The 22,512-nt window shown below is 39.4% G+C and overlaps 1 protein-coding gene across 8 annotated transcripts in view; it reads right to left on the bottom strand.

Annotated features, from left to right (window-relative positions):
* TENM3 (teneurin transmembrane protein 3) overlaps nucleotides 1–22,512 on the bottom strand; it is a 450,345-nt gene that overhangs the window by 62,484 nt on the left and 365,349 nt on the right. For 7 of the 8 annotated variants that reach the window (XM_028481606.1, XM_055081143.1, XM_024115804.1 and 4 more), the window contains 4 exons: nucleotides 16,435–16,581; nucleotides 3,202–3,418; nucleotides 1,433–1,552; nucleotides 607–868 (listed from right to left, as the gene is read on the bottom strand). In XM_028481606.1, the coding sequence (XP_028337407.1) occupies nucleotides 607–868; nucleotides 1,433–1,552; nucleotides 3,202–3,418; nucleotides 16,435–16,581 (746 nt within the window). Of the gene's footprint in view, nucleotides 1–606; nucleotides 869–1,432; nucleotides 1,553–3,201; nucleotides 3,419–16,434; nucleotides 16,582–19,070; nucleotides 19,098–22,512 lie in introns of all 8 variants that reach the window. The other variant, XM_055081142.1, reaches the window with a different exon arrangement.

Genomic DNA, 22,512 nt, shown 5'->3' with positions numbered 1-22,512 from the left:
TTTTACACAACAGCATTTGTCTTTACCACCATATGCTGTTGCTCACACGTTTTCTTCTATCTGGAATATCCTTTTCCCCCTTTGAAGGGCAGCCTCCTCAGTGATGTTTTCCTTGGCTTCCTTAGGAACTGACCTCTCTTTTGAACTTCCATAGTTCTTCATTCAAATCTTTATCACATGTAGAATGGCTTACAATAATCATTAAGCAGTAAAATATTGAGAATAATGACCATGTACAGTAGCACTTGGTACAACGTCAGTTAGGAGGTCAGATACAGGCACTAAAACCTTTTTCCAATGAATGAATACATGAGCAAAGACATTTTTAGCTGTTGAGCTTAAGCTGTTTTCCATTTGGCTACAATTAATACACAGATACATATATAGCTTGAGGAAAAAGTATTTTTAACAGATCTTTAAGGAATAACTAGATAGCCTACTACAGAAATACCTATTCTTGTACATATGCACACCACATTCTATATGTCATTCTACAGAATTATTTAGGATAGCACTGGAATTCTGGAATCCTGTAAAAACATTCTTTGGAAACCCCATGATCTGAAAATGGTTTATTTAAAAGCAGTGCCTGCTAGAATATTCTACCTGTGTCTCGGGAATAATGGGACTGTCTTCAGGAGACGATCTAAAAAAGGTGGATAAAGGTGACGACACAATGATAGGATTCGGCCTCACGAAGCCACTTAGATCACAGCTGGGAATGTCATTCTCCTCTTTCTTCATGACTAGGGTATCCATCACATAAAAGACATTCCATGGAATCCACACAGTATGATACTGAGTGAGGAACGGGGATCGTTCAAATACCAAAGTTAGAGAAGCCCCGCCATTTGCCACCAAGTCAAACCTAAGAAAAAATAAGACATACTTAGTGAATTACCTGGATCTCATATAACTCCAGACACTCACCTCCCCAAATCAATATGCTTTAAAATGAAAAACTTCTTCTCCCAACATTTATATGAAATAGTTTCAAATCTACAGGAATATTAAAAGAATTATACAGTGACCATCCATACACCCTTAACTTAGATTTACTAATTTATTAACATTTTTTCCAAATTTGCTTTATCTATCTACTCCTCTTCCAGAACCATCTGAGCTTAAGTTGTAGATATTACAAAATCTCACTGTCAAATATTTCAACATGAATCTTCTAAGACGAAGAACATTCTCCTATAAAACCACAACACTACTATTATGCCTTAGGAAATGAAATCAACTTTTCAAGACCTATATGAGTATATAACTTTAAATTTCTGCCACCATGACTGTCACAGATTTCTGGAGTCTAAAAGTTGTTGCATTTCCATATTAGAAGGGACAATAAAACATGCTGGGTGATACAAGCATGCCTAGTTTTTATACTTAAAATACTTCAAACAGAGACAGGGTGTTGGGATTAACTTACATTCCATCCTGGCGGGTAATAGTATATCCATATTCTGGGTAATGGAAAAATGAGACATTCACTCCAATAAGTGGCGTTCCATCAGCAGTTAGTACTTGGCCTCTGATGACGGATGCAAGGCTGTGGGAAAAGTAGAAGAACTAGAATGAACATTTGTCTTTTCAGGCCAACATTATCATGATGTAGAGATAACTCAATCTAAGGATAAAATAACACTATTGCATGCACTTGTATTCACAGAAACCAGACTTGAAATACTCCCAGGACAATCTTCCTTCTAATTCATTGTAATCCACATTCTCGAAATGTCTGGTGTTTACCCTGGGTTTTAATTTATTGCAATCTGGATTTTGGAGACTTATCAAGGCCAATAATTTAGAGATGAATTTTTAAAATTATAAGCTGCGCTTTTTTCATGTCATATACCTGGTGCTTGCATGAAGGAAAGTATACTTTCCAATTAATTCCAAGGCAATTGGGAAATCTACAGGGACCAAAAAGTACAAGATTTAAGGGGGCAATAAGGAACATTCGTGAAACAACTTTTAATCAACTGCTGGGTCTAACTGCATTAAGGCTATTAAACTGCTGCAGAACCAGGAGTCCTGGTGTAAATCATCTTCTTTTGCTCAGTGAGACACAAGACACCTGCTTTCACTTACTGGTTTATTTTCAGGTCATTACTGCTCTGCAAAGCACCAGTCCAACAGCTTATGCAATCTTACTGCCACGCTGTTAGCAGTTCCATTACATTATTTCATAATTTATATTATTTAGTGAGCTCAGCTTAAAAAAAAGTGCACTTCTGTTTTGCCTTTTGGAGTCTTTTCATTGCTTCTTTTGAAACATTTCCAACTGTGCTAACAAAAATCAACGAGTTAAATGAAGATTTATTGACTCCTTAATGGGATGTCCTGTTATGTTTCAGGTACTGAAATTGACAAAGTATGAGAACTATGTAAAAAATGCTTGAAATGTGAAGTTTGGTGAAGGATGTGCCGAAGGAGGAGAAACTGCCTTTTAAAGAAAGCATCTCACACCGGTCAGAATGGCCATCATCAAAAAATCTAGAAACAATAAATGCTGGAGAGGGTGTGGAGAAAAGGGAACCCTCCTGCACTGTTGGTGGGAATGTAAATTGATACAGCCACTATGGAGGACAGTATGGAGGTTCCTTAAAAAACTACACATAGAACTACCATAAGATCCAGCAATCCCACTACTGGCCCTATACCCTGAGAAAACCATAATTCATAAAGAGTTATGTACCAAAATGTTCACTGCAGCTCTATTTACAATAGCCAGGACACGGAAGCAACCTAAGTGTCCATCAACAGATGAACGGATAAAGAAGATGTGGCACATATATACAATGGAATATTACTCAGCCATAAAAAGAAACGAAATTGAGTTATTTGTAGTGAGGTGGATGGACCTGGAGTCTGTCATACAGAGTGAAGTAAGTCAGAAGGAGAAAAACAAATACCGTATGCTAACACATATATACAATGGAATATTACCCAGCCATAAAAAGAAATGAAATTGAGTTATTTGTAGTGAGGTGGATGGACCTAGAGTCTGTCATACAGAGTGAAGTAAGTCAGAAGGAGAAAAACAAATACCGTATGCTAACACATATATTAAAGATGTTAAAAAAAAAAAAAAAGAAAGCACTTTCCTCAAATTCACAGTCATCAGCATTTCATATAAAGGGCTTCTTACTGATGGTAACATCACTACAACTCTATGTAAGGAAAAGCTGCATTAACCTCTTATTGAAAGGACTGTCTCCGGGTATGACATGGGTGCTATCAGATCCTATGAGAAAACTGATTCGGTCATAGAAGGGTTTGGCAGCTTGCTGAGATGGTGATTGTAAGCTTTGGCTAATGATATCCTGGGGATCAGGCAATCCGCGACAGTAGGGCTGATTTTGGCAGGAACTCTGTAAACAGCAATCAGGATCCATGCAGTCAATGAGTCCATCTGTAGATAGAAATGTAAACCAGTAAGAGAATTCCTCTTTTTCTGCCGTGATGTAGAGTACGTTTTGTTTGTTGACTGGCTTTTTTCACATCAAATGATTCGCTCCCCCTATCTGATAGTAATTTCTAGGAGGCATACTTTTTGAAACCAAATGAAATACAATACCTGCAGTTGCTTTCATAGACAGTAAATGTTTGGATTGGAGATGGCTGAAAAAAAATCATATAATGTTGATTCTGAGTAAAAAATAAAAAATGACTGTTTAGAACAATCTATCACATGCAGACCTCGTTTTATTGCTCTTCACAGATATTGAGTTTTTTTTACAAATCGGAGGTTTGTGGCAACCCTGTGTGGAGCAAGTCTATCGGCGCCATTTTCCCAACAGCAATTGCTCACTTCGTGTCTCTGTTACATCTTTGTATTTCTCGCGATACTCCACTTTTGCATTATTATTATATTTGTGATGGTGACCTGTGATCACTGAGCTCTGATGTTACTACTGTAACTGTTTTGAGGTGCCACGAACTGTGCCCATACACAACGGTGGACTTAATTGATAAATACTGCGTGTGTTCAGACTGCCCCACTAACCGGCTGTTCCCCCATCTAAACTTTGGGAAAAGGTCAGAATATGAGAGTCCGTGAAATACACATACAGAGTAACATATAATGAATGAGATTAGCCAACCACCTTTCAAGGAAATAATTTTCCCAGGGATGGTAAAGTGTGTTCCGTATAAAATTAAGGCATTGCTCATATTTTAAACAGGAACCTGAGTTCTTAATACACGTCCTTTAAAATGCAGATGTTAATAAAACTGTGGTTAATGTAAATAAGCCATAATATTGGAAATGATAAGAAACCTATCACTAAAAATTGACCTACACTGTTGGTGACACAACAAGAGTAATGGATAGAATCTTCCAGAGCATTCTCCAGGAATATTAGAAGGAAACTACATTCAATGGCCCGTGTAAGAATTTTGTTTGAAACATTTAAACTATTCCATTAGCAGGTAAGAGTCAGGTTATGATGGTTGATGACATTATACTTTAAGGTCATTTTTCAGTGACCGGTTGATACATGAATTTTGATCTGCTTGGCAATTTCATTTCTCAGTACAGATTAATAAAAACATTAGTTTCCGAAGACTTTAATTACCTTTGGGAGAACAGACAAAAAATCATTATAAAATCTTCACATCTAAGTTTTAGGTCTTGGTGTGACCCTATTATGGCAAACTCAGCCGAAAATATCTAACTGACCTATATATTTTATTTACACAAGTGTTTTGAAATAACTTTTATTTTTCAAAAAACCACGCTAGTCATTTTTTTCTTTTTGCTTTAGGCTACTCTTATTAATAGAACATAAGTTTGCCCGTTCATTATCTGACAGCAAACTGAGACAAAAGAAAACAGACTAAATTGAATTATATTGCCCAGTCTAGAATTAGGTCAACAACACAGATAAGGTAAGAAACAGGAGATGAGGGGCCTGGCTCCCACCTGAAGAATGTTGTCAACACTTGTGGTTTCTCCTAACACTCATTTCCCTTTCTTTGTGCAACAGCTCTGAACTTTCATTTGGGTACTCAGTTCTCCCCAACTCTCAGTCTATGTGCATATTTCCTTTTGTGCTTGGTTCAGAAATGTACATGTGACCTAACTTGTCAAACCAGATTGAATTTCAGGAACTATCTAAAAAGCAATCCTGCCCCATCAGCTCCCATCCCCCCAGGCTTGGAGCTGTAAGGCTGTGAGGCAGGGGTTGCTGCATCCCTCTTGCTGCCGCTACAGCAGAACCTGTCTGGTAATGGAGCCATCCCAGAAGAGGCAAAGTCAAGAGCTGGAGACCTAAGACAACAGGTCATAGTGACATCTTTGGGGCTTTTGCAATAAGCTGAACCTGACCTCCTGGGCTTTTCAGTTCTAGAAGCCAAAGCATTGCCTTCTTCCTTAAGCCTGTTTGGGTTGGCCTTTCTGTCACTTGAAACTGAAAGAGATGTAGTTTATCCAGAGACATTAACTAAAAATCTCACTATTTCCCTTACAGTTGAAAAGAAAGGCTTAATACATAAATATTGGAATTAAATGTATGGTGTTGGACTCCTTTTACATTACTATTTTAACTTTTTGACACCATCATTTGACATGAAAATGTATGAGTCAGAATTTCTGATAAGTAGATCTTATTACATAGTTTTTTAAAATTATAGCTACATTTTCATGTAGATGTCTGTTATATTTCTAAAAACATGGGTTAATTACTTGAAACTGTATATTTATTCTTTGACAAAAATTTAAAATCATGTATTAGAAAGTCAAATGAAACTGAGGTTTGAAATTTCATAGAAATTTATCAAAATATTGCTTTCTTAGCCAAAAGGCCACAAAGATGAAAAATGTCTAAATATTCCTCAATATTTCTAGTGGAAGAAAGATGAAACTATGATAGAGGCTTAGTTTTCAAGAGGATATGTTATAATAATGCAATATATTGCATTTTTCTCCATCTGTCTCAAAGAAATAGAAGCATAGTTATGAAGATTCAGATTTTGAAAATCGTAGATGGTTGACCTATTGCCCCTAAATCATTTTTAGCTTCAAAAAAAACAATTAAAAAACCCCTTTCAGTAACAATTCATGATCATACGTTGAGACTTCATGAGGAATCTTTAATCTGTTTTATGATGTATCTAAGAGCTCTGACTCCATGGATTTAGAATGGGGTGTGCATATGCTCGGGAGAGTAATTCCACACAAATATTTTGTATTCTTACAGGTTTTCCCCTTACGTTCGTTTTTTAACATAAGTAGAAACTACTTAATAGTGAAAGTACTTCCAAACATTATATTTTATCTCCATTAATCTGGTAAATTAAGTAACCGGTTAAATTCCCCCCCCCACTTTGTCCCCCATAATATCCCCACAGTGCCTTCCTTTAGGCACTATATGGTACAGTTGGCCAAAGAGGAATGCTCAAATTTCGTCATTCATCTTTGTTAGTTTATAAAAAGCAAACATGCATCTGGCATGTAGTCTGCAGGTCAGAAAACTGCATGAGATTGACACCTTCTGAACTCATCAGTTGGGAATGCATTTTTACAAGCCTCTCTGCTAACATCAATCAGAGAAAGAATCTCATTTTCAACAGCCGAGTTGCAGGGACACACGGTTTGTTATTTTTCTGCAGAGTTTATCAGTAACTTGCCCAAGCAAGTGACGGATGGTTATGAATCTGGCTTCCTATAACTCGAGAAAACATTTTTCATTCTTTGTCTATACTCACGTGGCTAGGGCTATCTAGTACAACTAAGCTGATTACCCACTTGCCCAAATGTATACGGTAATAAAAGTGACTTTGTGGAAGAGCTTCTCAAAATCATCAACGTTCCATTTTAGTCTCAGGAATATTAGGTCGGCTTAAATTGAGATTGGTGTGGAAGCCATAGCTAATAGAATTAATTGTAAAAAAACTAAAGAAAATCAGAACTGTTCAAAACCCACTGAATAACAACTCCAATGATCAGTTAAGAGCCGCTCTTTTCTCCTGGTTAGGCTTTGCAATGTAAGTGGTACTTTGATATAGACAATCTAGAGTATATGCTTCCTTCCACTTAATCCTCCATGTTATTGCTCTGTTATCATTTCAAAACATGTTCTCATCTTTCTTAACCATTTCATTGGTTTGTGACAGTGGCTGGCAAACTTATTTCGTAAAGGGCCAGATAAAAAATATTTTAGACTTTGTGGGCCATACAGTCCCTGCTACAAGTATTTAACTCTGCCTTTAGAGCTCTAAAGCAGCCAGAGACAATATGTAAATGAGTGGGTGTGACTGTGTCTCAATAAAACTTTATTTACAAATATAAGCTTTGGCCCAGGGGTAATAGTTTGCCAACCTCTACTCTTGCTTTAAAGTTTCTACCCTGCCCTATTTCCTTATAGTCTTTAAATCCTTCTTGATTTTTTTTCTGGCAAATTTAATGCCTATTTTGCTAGATAATTAAAATGTCTGACTCCACCTTTTCCTAGTTTACCCTCTATGCTGGCTTTGATCTACTTCTGTCTTTTAAGCAGCTATGGATATTTTAACTTGTTTTTTAAAACCTTGACATACTGACTGGATAAAAAGTCATGAATTTCCTTTGAAAGAATTTTCATCTTTACTCAAAAGATAACTAATTAATGCCCACTGCCCTTGCCCACAGTATCTGGAAGCCCCTCCCCCGCCTTCAACTTGGAGGTAGAGGTAGAAATTCTCATGCAGTATTTTATCTGTGGATTTTAGAATTTTCAAAGTGTACGGGTATACCTTTTGTTGCTCTTTTAAGTCACCATTCTGTACCATGCATGAAATTCATTTATTACGGAATTGGGATCATGTTTGGTTTTCTCTATCTTCTTGGTTTGTCTACAGCAGAGCTTTCTTGGTGGCTTTATTCCCTCTATGTTCACAACATTTCAAGGCTAATGACTCCAGGCTGATCATTCTCCTGAACTCCAAATCCACAGCCGGTCTTCTGGATATTTCCACTTGGATATTACACGGGCATCGAAAACTTAACACGTCTAAAACACAACAAATAGGATCTTCTCTGAACGCTCGCTTCCTCTGCATTTCCTACTTCAAGGAATGGTTCCACCATCCACTCACCCAGTTTCTCAAAGCAGAAACCTGAATGTCAACCTTGATTCCTCTTCTCCCTTTTTCTCTGCGCCTATTCAATGACCAGATCTTCCTTTTCTCCAACCCCAAACATCTCTTGAATCAGTCCGTTTCTTTCCATTTCACTGAAACAACCGTTTAGACCACCATGGTCACTTCCTGACAAGATCTCGACAAAGGCTTGGTTCCCCAGGCGCCAGTCTTGTCCTAGCTATTCATTCTCAACACTTAAATCTGAGTAATCTTGGTAGAAATCAAAGTGATTATTTCACTTCTCTAGTTAAAATACTTCCTTTAATTGGCCCCTGCTGCTTTCTGAGTAGTTAGAACTCCTGAACCTGGCTTACAAGACCTTTGTGATTACTATTTCCTCTGCCAGGAGACTTCTCACCTGCTCTCTTATTCCCCTCCTCAATTCCTTTAGCAATCAGCTCAGACAATGGTCTCACGAAGTTCCTTGAGGGCTAATCTAGTTCACTGTTGTAGCACCAGAATTTAGGACACATACTTCTTGGCACCAAGTACGCATACAATAATTTTGCTGAATGAAGTGAAGAATCAATTCAGTTCCTAGAGTTTATGAGATCTAAACAGGTCAAAATGATGTCTTAAAAGCACAGCAGAGACACGTGCTGATTTTCTTTCATCACCTTTTTCCTGCCCTCAGACACTATGCTAATCCTTGAATTCCTGCTTCTATTTTTACTCTAATAGGTATCTTTACATGTTCTTGATGAACTGGACATTAAGCGATCCATACAATTACAAAAAGTATTAGAAGAAATTATAGGAAATACTACACGTAAGTACAACTTATGTATGTACTTATAAAGACACACAACCCAGAATTCATGAAGGAAAAGTTAAACCTTATAAACATTTACCTTATAAAAGTTTATCGCTTGAAAATTTCCACATGATGAAAGACACCATAAACAAAGTTAAAAGATAATGAAAACTTGGGATAAAATATCTGCAACACACCTCTCAAAGAACTGATAAGAAGAATATACAAAGAACTCCTAAAAATTAAAAAGTCAAGTAACTCAATAGAAAAAAATGGTCAAGAGAAATAAATAAGCAATTAGCAAAAGAAGAAATGCAAACAATCAAGGAACATATATAAAGATCATCAATCTAACTAGTAACTGGGGAAATGCAAATTAAAACAATAAAAATGGAGTCATCTCCACCCAGCAGACAAAATTCATATTTTTCATTTCGTTGGACCATTTTGCTTATGTGCAATGATTATGTACAGATTATGAACATGGGGAAAATAAGCACCTTCCTACCGATGAAGTGTACAGTGGTGAAACTTGCTTGCAAGACAACTTGGCAGTAGCTACCAGAATTAAAAATTAAAATTCCCCGTGACCCAGCAATTTCCTTTCTAAAAATCTGTCCCAAAGAAATATTTGTACATTTACACAAAGATTTATACGCAGATACACACAGATTCACTACAGATTTGTCTTTATACTAAGAGCAAAAAAAAGAGAAACAACTAAATAATTATTAATTAGTAGTGGTAAAATTCATTAGGACAACTGTGTTCCTATTATAAAGTAGGAGATAGGCCTATATGTACTGACATGAAAAAATCTCTAACATGAAAAAATCTCTAAGTTACCCTCTTTGGCAGAATCAAATTTAGAACAGTACCTATCCCGTTTACGTTTAAAAACATAAACGTGCATCTAAATCCACTGAAGGAGGTGCAGAAACACGCACTCTTTAAGTTGTTGACAGTGGTTTCTCCTGACAACGAGAATGTAGCACTTGTGTACAGTTACTAGTAATAACCCTCCCCAGGAATGCAGAGGTTCTTAACATGGAGAAAGGGGACACTTTCTAAAGAGGTTCTGCGCGATGCCCTTTGTTAAAGCTTGCGGTGGCAGCTAACGGCAATGGGTGTAAAATACAGGGGAGACTTTTAGTTCCAGCCTGTGTGGCTGTGATTTTCCTCTCCTTCTAAAACTCATTCAAGAAACAGTGATCAAACCCCATGTTCCCTGTGTACTAGCAGGAGGCTACCGGGGCCCTTTGCTTCTGAGAACACAAGCTGGACTTTTCCTGCCTAGAAGGGGATCCCCGGGGCGCTACAACTTCTGTGGATGGTAAAAGGGTTCAGCGTAACCTGAATCTCTCCCTATAGTAGGATCTCATAGAGTCTTTCAAATGAATAGTAATTCCCCCCGCCCCAAATCATCCGCCAGGTTAATGTATTTTAAGGCTCTGAGACTGAGTGCCATTCTATATTCTGATATCCGGATTCTTTTTAAGAAGTACTTAGGAACTCTTGTAATTTCCTCCCTTCCCTCCCGCCCTCCCTCTCTCTTCTTCTTTTTTTTAAACCATTTCCCCCCCCTCTCTTCCTATTTCTGTTAGTATTTTATTTAACTTTTATTTTTCAGTATGTTCTTTGGAGAACACCATTGTCTCATCCTCCTGCTAGGACTTCTTAAAAATCTATTTTCAAGAATTTCCTTACTTTCATCTGGTAAAATCTCCAAACTTAGACCAGCTGTGTCCGTTCGTCACACTCATTCCGATGCTTACATTAAACTTTCATTCAGTGTTTCCCTCCTCATTTTCATAGCTAGCACACTCCTGCTTTCTCCTGCAGTTTGAATCTTTTGTTTGTATTTTTCTTCCTTCCTTTCTCTCTCTCTCATTACGGTTTCTTTTTAATTTCTAAATAAGCTCAGCTGAATCTGCTTCCTTCTCTACAATTATCAACCTCTGAAGATGTAAAAAAAGCCTGTTTTAGATACATCTTCCTGACATCCAGCCCCACGAAGTAACAACTCTGAAGGACAAAGAATAACTCTATCTACTTACAAGTAAGATGCATCTTTCCTGGCAGGATTTGTACTTTGACACCCTACCATCTTGCACAAAATTTAGGAAGAGGCTTTAAGTCATTCTGGAGCCCTCAACCATGCAACCTGCAGGAGAGGGCTTGCAGCCCATGCCTCTGGTCCCCACAGGGGAGCTATCCACTGGAGGACCACACAGGGAAGCCGGATGCCAGAGGAAACTCTGACTAGATCTCCCGAATGAGAAGGGCAAGAGCAGCATGGTAGCCACTGCCAGAGACAATATACTTTGGAGAAATCATCTCATTAATAAGCACCTTGCGTCTCTAGAAAAACAGAGTTGTCTCTGGCAAGCTGTCACATTTTGATGCTTCTACAGTGGGACCACCATATGGGGAGCTACTGAAAGTCAAGACACCCCCTATTGAATGAGATTTGTAGTAGGGCGACCAGGTGAAACTGACGATGCGTACAGAAGTGTTTGGGAGAACTGAGAGCTGCCTCGTCAATCTCAGGCATGGAAAGCATGTCAGGGCATGGAAAGCATGTCAGTGGCTCAGCACTGGTTTCCTTGTTCTCAAGTGAGAAGGCTGGAATTTGGGGGGGAAGGGAGGAGAGAGAGACTAGAAGATTCCTTCTGAAACTAACAAAATTCTGCTAGCCACGTGAAATGGTTATTGGAGTATACTACCTGGTTATACTAAAACTAAACGCTACCGACGGCTATTTCTATTCCGATAGTGGACTCGGTTTTTCTGCCTACCCACCATCCTTACCCCTTTATTCCGGAGACAGAACTTCGGTTTTCTTGTAGGGCAGGTGACCTACTTCAGGCCAATGAGAGTCGGGCTCAGGCCAGGCCCAGGTCTCATGTAACCACTGAAAAAGGTGTCCTCCCTGCACTGGGCCTGTTATGCTAGAGGAATGTAAACCTCGAGCTGGTGGGAGAGACGTCCAGAGAATGGTGCCAGCACAGAACAAGCAGCGTTGACAGATGATCAACCCAGATTTCTGTTGCCACTGTCTGTGCGCCTGGGGGCAGCTCTCGCCAAGCTTGTCCGTCATATAAGCTAAGGGTGGGCGGTGGGCGGCCGCTGTGTCAACCGCACTCCAGGTCACACAGCATTCAATGGGGACCAGTTCCCGTCCTTCGCCTGTCTCTTCTCTGATCTCAGCGACTTCACCATCAGAGTGAGTTCTGGGACACGAGCAAGGCCTGGCTCAGTCTAGAGGGAGGATGACTTTGCAGGTGAAGATAAGGCTGAAGAAGAAATATGTAAAAGCCAAGCGGAGGCCCGCGGCGTGCACCACTTGCTCGGAAAGCTTTTCCGGCGAGCAAAGGATATTTGTCCTTGCTCCCAAAGTGCCTACAGGCCCTGTGTGGAGATGTTCGCCACAGTTCTCTGGTCCAGCGACCACAAGTTTCTGGCGTCCGCCGTGTGATTTAAAAATGGACTCTCCCATAGCCCACCTGTGCCCGATGTCTGCTCCAGGTGCCTCTGTGTGAAACCTGGAGCTCCGATCTGCGAAGCAAAGGGGGAGACACCTTGCTGAGTCCACGGAGAGGGGGGCTCTTTGTCAAGGCCTTCATGGTGGGCAAAAGATGGCCTTAGTTCTGAAAAGCTAATGAGTCTGTGTATGCAGCAGCTATTTATTGGAGCCTTAAAGAACCAAGGTCCAACTGAACAGGAGGTTTACTTCTTATGACCGTGCAGGTGTTTCGAGAGCAGCTGAAGACAAGCCCCTCCGGTCTATGTGACTGGTAGCCCACCCTGCTAGCCCTCGTCGCCAATTCCCCTCGAAGGCTGCTTTCCCTCAGGCGTGTTACAGACATAAAGGAGAAGTTGGCTCCACAGGCACAGAGGGTCACCTTTTCTTTATTTTCTGGCTGCGCTGGGTCTTCGTTGCTGCGCGTGCGCTTTCTCTAGTTGCGGCGAGTGGGGGCTACTCTTCGCTGCGGTGCGTAGACTTATTGCGGTGGCTTCTCTTGTTGCGGAGCACGGGCTCTAGCCTCGCGGACTCTAGAGCACAGGCTCAGTAATTGTGGCGCAAGGGCTTAGTTGTTCTGCGGCATGCGGGATCTTCCCGGACCGGGGCTCGAACCGTGTCCCCTGCATCGGCAGGCGGATTCTCAACCACTGCGCCACCAGGGAAGCCCGGGTCACCTATTTATTTAGTGAGATCCAGAGGCTGAGGATCTTTAGGCTTAGGCAGTAGAGACGGGGTGAAGCGGATTTGGTAAAGGAAGGTATATTTTGGAGGGGAAGGAAGATGCTTGGTGTGAGAAAAAAATATTTATTTCACCGTATGTGGCTGTCCTTTCTAAAATTTTTAAATATATCTTTTTCAGTTCTGGGAATAATAAGCATCTGTCTGTGTGTGTGTGTGTGTGTGTGTGTGTGTGTGTGTGTGTGTGTGTGTGTGTGTTCTGCAAAGCTCTTAAAGTTGTGTTCTACAAAATTACTCAGACTAGGCTAGCAGCTATTCATATGATATGTTTAATTTCTGATTTGGGCCAAATCAACCTCTTCATCTCCTCCTCCTTAGTTACTTAATGTGTTCAATCAAATTACTTAGCTACTTTCTGACTAATTCACCATTTTGACATCAAACTTAGTTTAGACAATGGATCTCTAATGGTACAGTTCCTACGTATCATAGAATTTCAAGTATAGCCCTTATTTTAAACATTGTTTTATTGTCCTCATATAATGATAATGATATCCTTAATTGCCAGATTATGTGTCTTGAGTTGGGGTTTGGTGTGGAAAATATTGTCTGTATACACACAGCCCATGCTGAAGTTCAAGGAACCCTCTAGCTTGGGTTATAAGGCACCCAGGTTACAATCTCAGGATATAATAAAGCTGGCACTGAGATTCCTTCTCAGAAGATCAACAAAATTAGGTTAGGGACAGGAATACAAATTATATGAGATAAGTAGAGAATCCACAGGAGGTCTTCTATCAGCTCAGATTTCCCCTTGGAGAGGCAAATCTAGAGATAGCCTGGCTTTGGGCTAAGAAGAACAAACAAAGGGGGAACGAGGCCAATTCACAGCTGATAAATTTTGAGGAAAGAGAGAAACCTCCTTAGCTGATAACAATACTAAAGAGTTGATTAGCCCCTCAATTACTCGGCAGCGCGTCTCTGCAGACTTGGCCCTGCAGTTTGCTTCCCTCTGCAAGAGTCTGTAACCTCCTCAAAGTAATCTTTTGGAAGACAAGTGTGAAATATCTGATCGAGGAGGAAGGGAAGGGACTTCCCTGGTGGGCCAGTGATTAGGACTCCATGCTTCCACTGCAGGGGGCATGGGTTCGATCCCTGGTCGGGGAACTAAGATCCCTCATACTGTGTGGCAAAAGAATAAAAAAATAAAAGAGTAATTAAAAAAAAAAAGGAGGAAGGGAAGCTCTCCTTTCTCCCTGGGCAATAGAAAACAATGGGGTAGGGGCTTCTTGGGGGAAAGTAAGGAGGAAAGTTGCCATCTGGGCTGGGGGTCAGAGAGGACTGATGCTGTGGTTTCTAAGACAGGCACATGGGCTCGGTGAGGAGGAATCGGGGCAACTCCATATTATTAGGCAGGAGAGGCTGCGAGGGCTAAGGACCACCTAAATCTATCGGGAGCAGACAGCAAAGGAGGCTTCAGCTCAGAACTAGTGGCTCAAGTTTCTCAAGAGTCCAGGTTAAAAGAAAACAGGGAAAATAGTGAACAATGTGCTAGAATGAAAGGGGAGAATTGCAACGCTTAGGAAGATGAGACACAAAAAACGTTTGGTTTCAGAATGACTGTAGTGCGTGCGTGTGTGTGTGTGTGTGTGTGTGTGTGTGTGTGCTGGGGGCAATGGGGAGAGCTGACGGTTGGTTCTGGCACTCTGCTTCCAAGAGAACAGTACAGGGCAGGCCTTGTTTTTACTGTTTCCCTTTATTGTGCTTCAAAGATATTGCATTTTTCATACACTGAAGGTTTGTGGCAACTCTGCACGGAGCAAGACCAGGGCGCCGTTTTTCCAACAGCATTTGCTCACCTTGTGTCTCTGTGTCACATTTTGGTAATTCTCGTGATATTTCAAACTTTTTCATTATTATATCTGTGATGGTGATCTATGATTTTTTTTGATGTTTGATGTTACGACTTTGATGTTACGACTACAACTTGCTTAAGGCTCAGATGACGGTTAACATTTTTTAGCGATATTTTTATATGTACATTGTTTTTTAGACATAAGGCTATTGCCCACTTAACAGACTACAGTATAGGGTAACTTAACAGTGTAGGGTAAACATAACTTTGATATGTACTGGGAAACCCCAAAATTAGTGTGACTTGCTTTATTCTGGTACTTGCTTTACTGCAGTGGTCTGGAACCGGACCCGCAGTATCTCCGAGGCCTGCCTGAAGTTAGGTCCACTCTCTTTGGAAAGGAAAAGGCCATTCAACCTTCTCTGACAACCTTCTCTGAACTTCACCCAGTCAAGGGGAGCACTTTCGAAAGCAAAAGAAGGAAAATAGGATAATAATAGCTGCTACTTACAATATAATATAATATATCCCTGGCAATACACTAAGTACTTTACACACATTCTCTCACTTAATCCTTCCAGAAACCTCTTTATCACCCTTTTATACATGAAGCACTTGACACGTAAAGGGATAAGAACCTCATCTAAGGCCACACAAGCAGTACGAGCTGGAGGCAAGATCTGACTCTAAACCTGCACTTTTAACCAGCACTGTATTGCCCACGTGGACGCTCCCCAAAGGGCGGGTGGAATGAATGCGGGGTAGGGACACACACACCAACCCACAGAGCAGGTGACCACAGAGGGCCAGACAGAAACGGAATCCTTCCAAAACCCTCCGTCCCAAAGGGACACCAAAACTGAACAGCTCCAGGGGCAAGTCCTCCATCACTGGAGACAAACACTAACTCTCACTTCTCTATTCTCTGAAACGGAAATACACTAGCACGAGGATGTGTGCCATGGGGAAAATAATTATTTCTTAACCCTGGGCTTATATGGGGTGGAATATCATAATCCTTTTCACAGGGTGTAAAGTTAAGGATAAAAAGACACTGGAGGTACAGCTTCAAGGGGATTGCTTTCTGTTCCTGTTTTTTTCCTTTTCATCCAGGCCTTCCAACAGAAGAGCTTGGGAACTGTCTTGCATCTTTTGGAAGGCTGCATTATTAAAATACTGCTTTAGAGCTCCCAAAACTGCAGCGAGGAAATCCGTCACCTGGAGATTAGGACGAGGAATGGAGAACAACGTACATTATACGGTAGCTTGGTTACCTTGCCTTTTCCCTGAGTGATAATAATCTTGCATTTGTCTCAGGGAAAATAGGGAGCAAAATCACCCTATCAGCACTCATACAGTTTTCAAGAAATTTAATCTATGGGGATCGGATTTTTTTTTTTTTTTTTTTTTTGGGCAACAGAGAACCAGGTATCCGCGAGAGCTCGTAAACCTGAGTCGTGGCACAAGCTTGCTTTCCTGCTCAGCCCCTCTTACCTCCCTCATTGTCCTTGCTGTCTGTGCAGAGGGTCTCCATGGCCACGTCACATCCTGCCCCCCTCCACCCTGGCTGGCAAACACAATGCCAGCCGTTTTGGTCCAGTGTGCATCTTCCATTGCTGTTGCACAGACCGGGGCACCCCTCTGTCAAAAGAGACAAAGAAGGACAACAGAAGTGATTTGAGTATTGAAAGTTTTTACACCTCAAATAAACACACGAGGGACACTTAGTGGGAACAGGCCTTTCGAAACAGCACAAATACTGTAATTGCACATGGATAGAAACAGCAACATTATCTAAGGAATCTCATTCTTATCCAAGTGGCATCTTTGATTGGCCTGACCCTTGAGACACCACTTACCTGTGCAGGACAGAAATATCTGCAATGATCCACTAAATTGCTGCAGGCCAGACAAAATTAACTTAAAAAAACTAAATTTTTTTCCTTTAGCAAAGCAACAAGGTTGATTGTACGGTGTGAAAAAAGCGTCACAACAAGATCATTTCAGAAGCCCTAGAGTAGACTTTTAATCTGTTGTAAACAATACTGGTCACTGGTTAGACGTGCCTTCTTAAAAGCGCCCTGTTGCTTTCAAAAATTCCCTCTAAATTTAAAAGCATGAAAGCGGGTATGAGGCTATGAGTGATGTTGAAAAGAGAACATTAATTTTATCTGGCTCAGAGTTGCCGTATATTCATGTGAAATTACAGTGTATTAAATAACTGCACAAAGTATAGGCCAGTATTAATGACTATACTTTATGCCGAGAATACATTCCTTTTCACAGAATAAGCAAAGCCCAGGAAATAGTGAAGCAGCTTAGCATCTATTCTAACAAACATTAGGATTCAGGCTGCATACGGATGGGACAGGACCGACAGGATTTCCAACCGAATGTAATAGCTGTGCATATTTGATTACTTAGGACGGACAAAATGAAATACCATAAGGACCACAGTAAAACATCGATAGACCGAACAAAAACACGGTAGTCACGTGCTTCAAGACAGAGCGCGAAGAGTGATAGTTTGTGACAATCTCCCTAAAGCTTTTATGCTGTTACCTTTATATCCTATCTTGTCTGCTTTTATGGGCAAGGAGGGAAAATTTGGGAAACAATGAAAATAATTTAATATATCCAAAATCTATAATTGTTTCAGCCTAACATGACATTAAAAAAAAATTCTGCCACTTTCTACAGATGATAACTGGCATGCAGCCAACATGATCTGTTTATGAGGATGACACTCGGGGAGATTCTGGTGCTCTTGTCTATGAGCGTGACACGACACTGACAGAAACGAGGATATAAATGCTCTAAAATGGCAAGAATAATTGGCTATTAATCAGATCTCTTTGGAAAGAATTACATATAATTTGGTATAAAATATATAGTAGTAAAAAAAATACTTGCTCTAGCAGTTGGGGTTTGCTCTACAGCTTCTTATAATTAGAATGCTACTCTTGTTTTGGTGACAAAATTTAAGGGAACAATCCATTTAAGGATGTTTATTTTAAGTCTGTATTAAAAGAATTATTCATATCTTGGCTTCCCCTCCTCCACTGTGGAACTTGAAATGAAAAGATCTCAAAGAGACTTTCTGTCGCTTAAGATTAGCGGTAACAGAAAGAAGACTATTTTGACAGTCTCTTGTGTCTGGGTATGATGAAGTTACACTTATGGATACCATCAGGTCAGGAGAAGAGTAATTTCGCTGCTTCTTTTCTTTCAGACAATTACCATCTGTATTTATGGATTATTCAATACCTAAAAGGTGAATTTTCCTTATGGATGTTTCTGTTTTGTTTTTAATGAAAAAAAAAAGGGTTTAACTGCCCCACTGACAAAGAGGTACAGCAGCTGACTGCATGCACACAAGAAGTTATTACATGAAAGCCTGGATATTGTCATGAATATTTTCATATTCTAATGAAAAGCACAAACAAGGAATAAAAAAATAGGTAATCTGAGGAGCAAGGGAATTTTCTCTTCTGAAAAATATGGTTTTCACTTATTTCTACGATAACTGAAGACAAAGAATCTGCTGTTTTCTGCTGAGCGGTGTTATCATTTGTTTTCTAGAATGCACAGTATTTTGTAGTTTTTTTAGAAAATCACAAAACTTAAATTATGATATCACATATATTTCGAAACACTGAGAAAAAGCCAAAGAAGTTTCCATATGAGGATAAATGAGATCTCTCTCAACATACGTTAACCAGAATCTTCTTTAGATTGACAATTTCTTATTCTGTGATAAGAGAGTGAGCGTTCATGATTCTTTGATTTAGAATTTAAAGCTTATGAGCTGAATTGCCAACAATGAAGATCTTAAAGCAAAAAAAAAAAAAACCCCAAAAACAAAAAACAGCAAATTACTGTTATCTTCAGTTTTTGGTTCCAGTGAAAACTAATGTTTTTACATAGGATGAAATCTGTGATAACCCAAACTTATAAAAATGAGACACAGACATTCAAGTCTCAATACTTTAAATCCAAAGGATTTCACATAATGTAAGCCTGATTTATAATTTACAAAAATATGCATGAAAACAGTCTATTTTCATACCTAGTGCAAGCTAATACATGGTTATATAGAGATATGTCAACAAAGAGCAAGTATACAGTACCTTTAACTATCTTATCCAAATAGTGAGCTTGAGAAATTAAAAAGGAAAAAAGAACAGACAGACATTTCAGAAGTGTCACATGGGACAAGGAAATTTTCAGAATTTACATGCAAATTGAGTAGCTGCAGCTGACATAAGACTCACATCACACAACAGAGATGCACTTCATATCCTCTAAAAATGCAATATATTCACGTTTTAGAAAATGTAGTCACGATTCCAGGATACGCTCAGCATTTTCAGGAAAAGTATGCAGGTAAACTAACACTTCCTTTCGCAGATTATTTGGAATGGACCCACCCCGATCCTTCCCGAGATTATATGAAAGCATAGCTAAGTAGAACAAATGGAATCAATTCTTTATTACTAAATAATTTTGGAAATTTACAACTATGAGATCTACAAATAATCAACGTTTTTTTTGGGGGGGGGTAGGTGAGAAAATAATTCTCTTTTTTTCAGTTTGTTTTTAACAAAGTAGTTTCATAAGGGTCACACAGTGGAAGGTCAGAAAGAATACACAGAGGGCCCAGAGGAGCCAGTTATGTATGTTCAGATGCTTTCTTCAATCTGCAAGATAAACCCACAGAAATTCTACTTCATTCACCTTCTCTCTTGAGTTACTTGCATATCTACAAATAATCAAACTTTGTTAATAAAGAAGGACACTGAGAGTCCTTGAGCCAATTTAATATAGTATTATGAAAAAGGCAGGTGCAAGTTCTGTAGAATATGACTACCCAGTTGCCCTTGACTACATGTCACGTGCACAGTGATGCACCACGTACGTAGTCCATTAAGGAATACGGACTAAGATGTTGTTTCTTTTCAGGGTTCATACAGGAATAGGCTCTGTTTCTCACAAAAGCTTTAATGGAACAGTCAGGATTAAGACTGAAGTCTTTTACTGTACCTGTCCATTTAATCTTTCATGAGGTTACAATTAGCCTACACCTTTCCTCCTGAACAGAGGCATAAATATCTCTCTCCGTTCACTCACTGGAGAGACCTAGTATATTCTCAATAAGCCTCAGGTCTTCGTGCCTTGCCCAACTTCATACATCTTTAATGGTCTAAAATTGCTGTTCAAAGATGCTTATGTTGATTATCTTTCATTACTGACATATGCAAGTGGTCGCAGAACTTTTAACAGAATGATTTAAACTATAACTTTCAGTTGAGCTACTCAAGTCTGGTAGTTCCGTCACGTGGGTAAACAAAACCATAAATGGTTTAGACCCATCTGTGCCGTGTATATACAAGGATGCCTCACTTTGCCACAGGATTCCATCAGAGGCTTCTGAATTGCATATAAAAATAAGCACGTTTATGGCTAACTGACAATATATTGCAGGAGAAATTAAGGGGGAGGAGAAACAGTGTCAGGCACTAGCCTGAAATTACAGTTTCATAAAAATAATTCTTTTCAAACATTAAAATAAAAATGTATTACTGTATAACATCATTCATATACCTTCTTAATAATTCCCTCCAAACATTATATATTCCAGTAGTCCCAAAGAGCTCATTTAATACGGAGGATAAACAACGTGCCTTTAAACACTGTGGAGTTTCTGGTTCAGCTAGGGTAGTATTTCTGAGGGAATTCTTAGTTTATGAAAATTAATAACACCGATCAGAGCTGGAGTATAAGCCTTTGGCTTTTACATCAGGTCCACTTCAGTTAACACAGCCAAAATAAGGAATGTAATTAATCCTGATCTGGATTAGTAGTTTTAAAGGAGGAATAAATTAGAATCCAGCCAATCCCATTATTTTAGCAAACAGAATCAATTATGCAAAACAGTGGATTATAGGTAAAGGTAGGTTTGTCACTGGGCCAAGAGAATTTGGAAAGTGGAGCTGAAATTAGAAAACACGTTTAAAATATATAGCAGGTCAAATTTTACATAAAGCTTTAAATATTAAAAATATTTAAAACACATTTTGCAAAAAGTTTTAAAACTAACCATAAGAAAAATATCTGTACTGAAGAAAAAAATACAAAGATGTGTCATTTGCATTGTATATCATCGGGAATAGTTGAGGCTGATAGCTTAAGACTAAGAGAGAAGCGGGGGAACCTCCACCTATATTTTGGCTGCCTAGAGTAAAATTTCCGACAATACCACAAAAGCCTGGCTCTAAATAATGAAGAAGTTAAAAGAAGATGTCCATATATGAGGTTCAAATAATTATTAAAGATAATAATTGCAACAATGAAAACATCATTATATAAGCCACTACAGGAAATCATCAGAAAAATGCAGGTATGTTGTAAAAAGCCATTAGAAACAATACTTGTAAAAAATAATACAGTATATTTTAAAAATTAATACACCTATCAATTGCTGAAATGCACATTAAGTTGCAAAAAAATCACTTTGAAAACGAACAACTGTGTTCTGACGCTAAAGGAAAGTCGTTCCTATTAGATCTACTAAGAAGTTTTAAATTTGTTTTATAGAAGAAAACTCTTATAAATATGAGCTCTAGACATATAAAATGGAGCCCTTTAAAAAGCCGTTCTCCAGTAAAATGTTGTATTCATAAAACACTTTCCCTGGAGTTTCAATTATTTATCTTTTTTTTAAAACATTTTTATTGGAGCATAATTGCTTTACGATGGTGTGTTAGTTTCTGCTTCATAGCAAAGTGAATCAGCTATACATATACATACATCCCCATATCTCCTCCCTCTTGCTTATTTACCTTTTAAGAAGACCCCTGTGGGGTACAGGAGGTGAGTGTTACCGTGTTTCCTATAAGACAGCGGTTCTTAATCTTTCTGGGGTCTCAGATCTCTGAGACAAGTGGTGAGACTTACGGATTCTCTGCCCTCGCCCCCCGAAAAAAATGCACACACACTCATAGAGCGCTGTTTATGATTCTAGCATTTCAGGAGCTCTGCTTCCATAACTTGCAGATTACAAACACCTGGCGGATGTATTTTTGAGTCCCAAATTTCTAGCTCTAAGTGCTTTATATCATTCTCTCATTTAATCTTCACAACCCTATGATGTAAATACAGTTGATACAGTAAATACAGATGAAGAGAGGAGGAGAGAGGCAGTTTGTACAAGGTCACGAGCTAGCTGTCTAGGCTGTCTGGCTCTGGAGCTTGCTCCTAACCACTGTGTCATAATGCCTCTTCTTAGACATTTAGAAACAAAAATTTTTCTTCAGTAGAAGAAATGAATGAAAGAAGCTCAGAAGTACTGTGCAATCTTTCCTGACCTAACATGAATCTCAGCAGATACTTGTTCCCAAAAGCCATAGGGTAGTACCACCGTCTTTTTGACGTCTTCTACAAGGCTTCCTTGGGAAAGTACCAAGTGGATCCACCTTACGTGGCAGAAGGCAGGCGAGTGTCTTCAAATGCTAGGGCTCATCTTGGCCTTCATCGTCTCTCTTTCAAAATACATTCCGAAACACCGTCATC

Source organism: Physeter macrocephalus, chromosome 20 (assembly GCF_002837175.3).
Source record: "Physeter macrocephalus isolate SW-GA chromosome 20, ASM283717v5, whole genome shotgun sequence".
Taxonomy (NCBI): Eukaryota; Metazoa; Chordata; class Mammalia; order Artiodactyla; family Physeteridae; genus Physeter; species Physeter macrocephalus.
This window is presented reverse-complemented; position numbering and strand designations above follow the sequence as displayed.